Genomic DNA, 8,245 nt, shown 5'->3' on the forward strand with positions numbered 1-8,245 from the left:
CCTGTCTGTCTGTTACAGTACCTGTCTGTTATAGTACCTGTCTGTTAAAGTACCTGTCTGTCTGTTATAGTACCTGTCTGTTAAAGTACCTGTCTGTTATAGTACCTGTCTGTCTGTTATAGTACCTGTCTGTTAAAGTACCTGTCTGTTATAGTACCTGTCTGTCTGTTATAGTACCTGTCTGTCTGTTATAGTACCTGTCTGTTAAAGTACCTGTCTGTTAAAGTACCTGTCTGTCTGTTATAGTACCTGTCTGTCTGTTATAGTACCTGTCTGTTAAAGTACCTGTCTGTTATAGTACCTGTCTGTCTGTTATAGTACCTGTCTGTCTGTTATAGTACCTGTCTGTTAAAGTACCTGTCTGTTATAGTACCTGTCTGTCTGTTATAGTACCTGTCTGTTAAAGTACCTGTCTGTTATAGTACCTGTCTGTTAAAGTACCTGTCTGTTATAGTACCTGTCTGTTAAAGTACCTGTCTGTTATAGTACCTGTCTGTTAAAGTACCTGTCTGTTATAGTACCTGTCTGTTAAAGTACCTGTCTGTTATAGTACCTGTCTGTTAAAGTAACCTATTTCCTGTGGATATTACCTGTGTGTGGGGGCTATTACCTGTGTGTGGGGGCTATTACTCCTGTCTGTTATAGTACCTGTCTGTATGTTATAGTACCTGTCTGTTATAGTACCTGTCTGTTATAGTACCTGTCTGTCTGTTACAGTACCTGTCTGTTATAGTACCTGTCTGTTAAAGTACCTGTCTGTCTGTTATAGTACCTGTCTGTTAAAGTACCTGTCTGTTATAGTACCTGTCTGTCTGTTATAGTACCTGTCTGTTAAAGTACCTGTCTGTTATAGTACCTGTCTGTCTGTTATAGTACCTGTCTGTTAAAGTACCTGTCTGTTATAGTACCTGTCTGTTATAGTACCTGTCTGTTATAGTACCTGTCTGTTAAAGTAACCTATTTCCTGTGGATATTACCTGTGTGTGGGGGCTATTACCTGTGTGTGGGGGCTATTACCTGTGTGCGGGGGTTATTACCTGTGTGGGGGGGTTATTACCTGTGTGTGGGGGTTATTACCTGTGTGCGGGGGTTATTACCTGTGTGCGGGGGTTATTGGGGCTCTGGCTGGAGTGTTTGTCCCAGGGCCCCCTCTGGAAGGGCAGCAGGACCCGGCCAGCACGGTGGGGGTCAAAGACTGGGTCTCCCTCTGGGACGGGGATGTACATGAACTCAGGGGGACAGCCAGGAGGACGGGAGTCTAGCATCTCAAACATTACATGGTAACCTTCACAGACAGAGGAGACAGAGAAACACAATGACATTTACAAGACACATAAAGGGTCATTATGTGCTTATAACAAGTTATATGGATCTCAAACATGACATGGTACCCTGAACAGGCAATGGAGAAATATACTTATATAACATTTGACTTAAAGCCTGCTGCAGCTATAATGCTGTTTAACTTGTATTTTATAATGAGGCTGTTATTTAGTCTGGATCATTATAAAATGGTAATAAGACATTATTATAGAATCTCAAAGGGGGTCGTACATATTTAAAATGTGTTAGAATCATCTTACTATGCATTATTATAATCGGGTGACTATGGCAACCTCACCTCAATTATTTAGGTTCATTTCATAATGCAATTTTTTTTTAAACAATACCTCCTGAATGTCATTATACCATAGTGAACAATAAACATTGACTTACCGAAGAACACAGAGAGTACGGTCTGGTTGTGTGCGGAGGGCAGGCCCGAGTGGCCCCTGGCCGTCACATCGCTGAGTTTGCGCGGGTTGGGGAGCTGTGGTTCCTGCAGAGGCTGGAGCACCCCGTCAGAGTAACGCGCGGGCAGCAGTCGCACCAGGGGGGAACCTGCACCCGCACACACTTCCGTGAGTTCCATCATCTAGCAACAATGCAACTTATGGTTTTCTATAATCGCATCCTATATCTTTAAATATTCATATTTCAAATGGTTTATATTGTCAGTTATATTGTCAGATTTTGTGAGAAACTTACCAACAGCTCCTCGACTGTGATAGGCTAAATTGTTATACCAGCCGTCATATCGTTGGACTTCCCAGGTGACTTTAGACTGAGCATCTAAACAGGTGGATTTATAGATAGACACTTTCAGTATGGTACTCAAATTGAGGACTTTTTTTATCAAACTTATTTATCAAGATGAGATATTTTCCGTGGGTTTTAACCGAATAATTTAAAGTAACTAGTTACAGGGCTACTTACGTTCAACGATAAGGGCAAGCACTGCCAGCGCTGTCAAGATACTCCAGATCGGTTTACGCAAATCCATTGATGCGAGAGATGCAACTGCATGCACTCTGAGCCAGTCAAGAGTCTAGTCGAGGAGCACTTGTGTGGAAAGGCCAGGGTAAGGTAGGAAAACACTGGGCTAAATCTTTACATAAAATAATCTTTACCTCGCATTTTAGTTTTGATTGGTAATGTGTAAAATCAATGTGGGTATCAGTGCTTCATAAATTAAATTGTCACTCTAACGTAGAGAAGAAGTGTGTTGGTTGGAAGCGATAACGAATCCTTTAATTAAACAAGAAGAGGACAATTGGTTGATTGACTCTAAAAAGCCTATTTTGAATAGACAGATAAGTTTGTTACTTACCCTAATTGTTGTCGATGAAATGTCACGCGCACTGAAGAATCAGAACAATAAAAAAATGTAGTTGATAGCCATACAATATAGCCTATTGCTACAGAGAAGGATAGTCTACAGTGTCGATGACCCAAGTTCTTACAAATGACTGACACATGCGTTTCCTTGATGGACTGGTCATCACCAGTTAACACACCCCTTATTCTAAAGAATACCAATAAATTCATCCTTAAAGATAAACAAAAGACATAGACTATAAAAGAGAAGTCTGTCGCCTTCGTGCGTTACATTCGTTCTTCTCTTGATCTGCTCTAGTAACTTTTATACACTTAAAGGTGAGTATTATTTTAAGCATATATATTACGCATTATGCAGGGTAGCCTAGTGGTTCGAGCGTTGGACTAGTAACCGGAAGGTTGTAAGATCGAATCCCCGAGCCGACAAGGTAAAAATCTGTCGTTCTGCCCCTGAACAAGGCAGTTAACCCACTGTTCCTAGGCTCTCATTGAAAATAAGAATTTGTTCTTAACTGACCTGCCTAGTTAAATAAAGGTAAAATTAAAAATATATATCGCACACTGGCATGTTTGTATGGTTCCGAGGTATATAGAATAGTTTTTTGGTTTTTTGTTGTTGTGTGTGTTTGCTTTGCTATTTGTTTGTTGCTTCCAAAACGAGTCGAGTTTGAGATGGGTTGGTCTTTGTCCTTGTAGTTTGCCAGGGAGGGTAAACTTGAGTGCAAGAGTATCCACTTACTGTACCCATTGACTGTACTGTACCTGACACTGTTTAGTTTGCATGTGCTTTCAATCTTAACAGTGGTTTCTTAAGGCACTTTGTATTTTACAATAATTTAAAAAAAATGTATGTTGAATTAAAAATCCAGAAAACAGTCAAATTCATTTGATAATTGAAACAATTCATATTTTTACTTAAAAAGTTTCACTTTTTAAATGATGTAACATTCTCATTCCTCAGTGTACAGTATGTAAGGAACGGATGTGCTAATCTCTGGATCTTTAGACAGTAACTGAGACACCCTGCTCTCCACACTGTCCCTTCTGTCACGCTGTCTGCTCTCAGCCCCGGAGATCCTGAGGAAAGATGACTTTCTACGATGGCATTTACCCATTCTACCCCCTACAAAGAACCTCCTTTATCTTCAGCACCCACCTCCTCACCATTATCCTGGTCTTCCTGGTCCTCACGGTCAGCTTCCTTCTTATTCTGCCAGGTATCAGAGGCAAGTCGGTGAGTATAATGAACTGGTGCAACCCTAACTATGGATTCATTCATATTAATGCCGACAGAAGTGGAATCTTCAGATTCCATTCATCTTCAGATTCCATTCATCTTCAGATTCCATTTCTGTTGGCGCTAATATGAGTACAACATTATGACGTCATACAAAATTGTAGATAATACAATTTCTCAATGTAAAAATGCATATTTAAACATATTATTTACCCTCGGAATGTGATTGAGATAAACTGGATTAATAAACCTGAGTTAAGAATTTATGGATGTGAGATCTGTCAGTAAGTCACCCCCCCCCCTCCTCTCTCTCTTCTAGAGACTTTTCTGGATGCTCAGAATCATCATCAGTTTATTCATAGGCATTGTGATAGTGGGTAAGTACCTATAACTGGAAATTGATAGACATTTCCACGTCACATGACATCTATTGCAACACGTCAAATGACTGGCAGTCATTGGATTCAAATCTTCTTATCTTATTGCCCTAATAAAAAGACCGATTCTGATAGATTGAGAGGATGTTGATTATTTCACACGTCCATAACGGCTAACTGTTTGTTTACTATTATGTCTGTAAGTGTGTCATCTCATCTCATTTCATATCATCTCAGCACTGAATTTCACCAGTGACTGGGCTGAGGCCAGAACCACCACCAACACCACCTACAAGTCCTTCAGCAGCGAGGAGGTGAACGCTGAACTGGGACTGCACATAGGACTGTATGGTATTAACATTACTTTAAAAGGTAAGCCCGTACAATTAAAACGTAATATTATTATTTATTTGTTTACAGTATTACACCTGTATATATTACATATGTCCTTTTCTGCAGCGTTGAATGTTCTGTATATGTTACCTGGGGTGTAATCTCTCGTCGACAGACGCACCTAACATAACTGGTATCGTAGTGTCTGTCAAGAGACAACGCAATTCCGCAAGATTATTGTTCTGGGTTTTCTGTGACTGCCTAAGGATAATATTGAATACAGCTACTATAACCCTTTAAGTCATCTTATATTTGATAGCATTCCACTGTTTTTTACTGTCATGCATTTGAATATGGAGTACATGAAGAAAGACGGACACAAGGCTAAAGTTTTGATACAGTATGTGACACATAGGGTTGTTATGGTGATCCTTCCCTGTGGCTCAGTTGGTAGAGCACGGTGTTTGCAACACCAGGGTTGTGGCGTTTGATTCCCACGGGGGGCCAGTACAAAAAAAAAATGTATGAAATGTATTCACTACTGCAACTCCCTTCCTTCAAGGGCCTGATAGGTGTCAGACCCCCCCCCCCCCCAGCCCTAGCAAACACACCTGATTTAAACTAATTGCATTTTTGACTGAAGATCATGATTAGGTGATTATTGGAGTCAGGTGTGTTAGCTGGAGCTGGGGAAAAACTGTGACACCAATCAGGCCCTGCCGAAGACTGGAATTCCCCACCCCCCAATCCATTAAGGGATTCATTGACACATTAAACAAACATCACAATGATTCTTACAAGGATTCTTACAAGGATTCTTACAAGTGCATGGATTATAACCGCCATTGTCCTCTATGGTCCACTCTGTCCCTCCAGGGAATCCTGTGAATCAACTCAACGAGACCATCAACTACAACGAGATGTTTGCGTGGAAAGACACCATCGATGAGGAGTACGGGGAGGCCTTAGAGAGAGGTCTACCTAACCCCATCCTCTATATCGCTGAGAAGTTTACCCTCAACAACCCATGTGGCCTCATCTACCAGTATAGATACTCTGGGCGCTATGCCTCGGCCACCCTCTGGTAAGATTAGCCATATAAAAAGAAATAGTTCTGTGAGACAACCGGTCTCAATCTAAACATATATACCTGTAGATGTTTTCAGTGAGACATTGCTCCTCAAACTATGAGTCAGAATTCGAAGGAAGTGGATATTTGACCACCAGGTATCCAGAGGTTAAGGTTAGGCATTGGGATCGAAAATGGTCGCGACCCCTAGTTTGGAAAACGCCAGGGTAAGGGTTAAGGTTAGGCAATAGATTAACAAACCGCCATTGAGAACGGTACAAATTCTGCCGGCTGTACATACACATATACCAAATTTAACTCGCCTCCCCAGGACAGCGTTCTGCTGCTGGCTGGTAGCCAACGTGCTGTTCTCCATGCCTGTCATCCTGTACGCCGGCTACATGATGGTGGCCACCGCCGCTTTCATCTTCTTCTCCATGGCCTCCTTCTCCACCATCATGAACCTGCCTACCTGTCTGTTCACCATAGGCACCTCTGAAGCCTTCCAGACAGAGTACAGCGGTTCTTTCTGGCTGGCGCTGGCCACAGGTAAGGAAAGGTTCACCAGAGCCCAAGGCTCTTTCCTCAATTCATCTTTCCTCAATTCCTTTGTGTCCTCTCTCCTAGCCTCCATCTCAAAAATGCATTGGAAGTGAAGGTTTGAGGGAAAGGGACCTTGGACCTTCTCCAAATGTGCGTTTTGAGAAGGAGGTGAGGAGAAAGGACGCTAGGATCAAGGAAAGATGAATTGAGAAAGATCCCAGTTATCCACACCAATGACAACATTTAACGAAAATGTTGCTTAAAAGGCATCCATCTTGTTTTCCAGGTGTGCTGTGTTTAATCATTGGAGTCCTGGTGGTTCTGTTGGACTGTCTGATCCCTGGGAAGATACGAGAGGCCTTCAGTGTCGGGGTGGACAACGACGAAGATGAGGATGTTTATTTTGGAGAGGGATACCTGAACTCCAACTTCCTGGCAGGAGTAACCACCACACCTTTGACAACCTTAGTACTTCCTACAGTAAGTCTCTGTCAGTTTAATGAGATGAAGTACTGTAGGTCCAGTGTGATCTCTCACAATCATCATCACTAGCTCTGGTCCAGGGTGATCTCTCACGATCATCATCACTAGCTCTGGTCCAGGATGAGCTCTCACGATCATCATCACTAGCTCTGGTCCAGGGTGAGCACTCACGATCGTCATCACTATCTCTGGTCCAGGGTGATCTCTCACGATCATGATCACTATCTCTGGTCCAGGGTGATCTCTCCCGATCATGATCACTAGTCTATTAAAGTCTATGACATTCATTTTGGCTATCTTCTCAAAAAGAACAGCATTTATTTTCCAACTCTGCTACATAAGTACAGTAATAGGGAATAGTAATTATTGATTTAACTGTAAATAATGTTATTTTCTTCTTCTTATGTGTTCCAGGATGAAATTCGGAATGTCAGCCGCCAACCATCACTCCAGGAGCTGTCAGTCAGAATGTAACGGAGTCGGATTTATAACCTCCTATCCCCTGCTTGAAATGTCTCCACCCGCGCTATCGAATCGCTAGCTTTTTGGCAGCGTAGTTGGCTAAGACGTTGTCAAGGAGGGGGGTCAAGTGTGTTTGCGGGTCAGAGGTCCCAGGTTCTAGGTGTGAGCTGGATGGGGAGGAAGTGGTATGGTTAAGCTAGCACGGTGATGGAGGAAGTGGTATGGCTACGCTAGCATGGTGAGGGAGGAAGTGGTATGGCTACGCTAGCACAGTGAGCTAGGAAGTGGTATGGCTAAGCTAGCACGGTGAGGGAGGAAGTGGTATGGCTAAGCTAGCATGGTGAGGGAGTGGTATGGATTCGCTAGCACGGTGAGCTAGGAAGTGGTATGGCTGAGCTAGCACGGTGAGAGAGGAAGTGGTATTGCTAAGCTAGCACGGTGAGCTAGGAAGTGGTATGGCTAAGCTAGCACGGTGAGCTAGGAAGTGGTATGGCTAAGCTAGCGGTGAGGGAGGAAGTGGTATGGCTAAGCTAGCACGGTGAGGAAGTGGTATGGCTAAGCTAGCACAGTGAGGAAAAGGTATGGCTAAGCTAGCACGGTGAGGGAGGCTAGCACTATCACATGCACAGTGACATCCGTGTCTGTCACGTCAAACAATATTATCTCAACTTGAAAATCAATTATCATTGCAGTTACCAAGAAAAATGTGTTTAACTTTGTGAATTAGTTGTGAATATCTCTGGGAGTCCTTTAGACCTACTGTACAATATATTTAGTTATATAAATCATGTATATACGTATAATGTGTTAATGCCATAATTGGTTAATATGTACTATATAAGTGTTGTATCTGTGCCATTTGTCATGTTCCAATAGTGTAACAAAAATTAAACAAACGTGTGAGATTCACATACTTCCTTTTAATGGACATCGTTGAGTCGGGTATTCAAGTCATTGATGATCTGCTTCTTGTGTAATGAACATAAGAGTAAAGTGTGAACGAACAAGTCGACTGCGTCCCAAATGGCACCCTATTCCCGATATAGGGCACTACTTTAGACCAGAGCCCTATTCCCTACATAG

General features: G+C 42.4%; 2 protein-coding genes across 3 annotated transcripts in view; one reads left to right on the forward strand and one right to left on the reverse strand.

The window, feature by feature from the left end:
* LOC106584698 (dual oxidase 2) overlaps positions 1-2,806 on the reverse strand; it is a 34,995-nt gene extending 32,189 nt beyond the window's left edge. The window contains exons 1-5 of the mRNA XM_014170214.2: positions 2,651-2,806; positions 2,257-2,382; positions 2,029-2,112; positions 1,717-1,881; positions 1,098-1,285 (exon numbers count right to left, since the gene is read on the reverse strand). Coding sequence (XP_014025689.2) covers positions 1,098-1,285; positions 1,717-1,881; positions 2,029-2,112; positions 2,257-2,323 — 504 coding nt within the window. The 5' untranslated portion in view covers positions 2,324-2,382; positions 2,651-2,806. The remainder of the gene's footprint in view (positions 1-1,097; positions 1,286-1,716; positions 1,882-2,028; positions 2,113-2,256; positions 2,383-2,650) is intronic.
* An 86-nt stretch (positions 2,807-2,892) lies between these two features.
* On the forward strand, positions 2,893-8,092 carry LOC106584699 (dual oxidase maturation factor 1-like). 2 transcript variants are annotated; one of them, XM_014170215.2, is made up of 8 exons: positions 2,893-2,976; positions 3,725-3,892; positions 4,215-4,272; positions 4,510-4,644; positions 5,482-5,689; positions 6,006-6,223; positions 6,504-6,697; positions 7,115-8,092. In XM_014170215.2, the coding sequence occupies exons 2-8, from the start codon at positions 3,746-3,748 to the stop codon at positions 7,172-7,174; spliced, it is 1,020 nt and encodes a 339-aa protein (XP_014025690.1). In that variant the 5' UTR covers positions 2,893-2,976; positions 3,725-3,745; the 3' UTR covers positions 7,175-8,092. The 2 variants fall into 2 exon arrangements, with proteins under 2 accessions (XP_014025690.1, XP_045562189.1); XM_045706233.1 differs by having other exon boundaries at positions 2,909-2,976; positions 3,620-3,892.
* The last annotated feature ends 153 nt before the right edge of the window (positions 8,093-8,245 follow it).

Source organism: Salmo salar, chromosome ssa23 (assembly GCF_905237065.1).
Source record: "Salmo salar chromosome ssa23, Ssal_v3.1, whole genome shotgun sequence".
Classification (NCBI taxonomy): domain Eukaryota; kingdom Metazoa; phylum Chordata; class Actinopteri; order Salmoniformes; family Salmonidae; genus Salmo; species Salmo salar.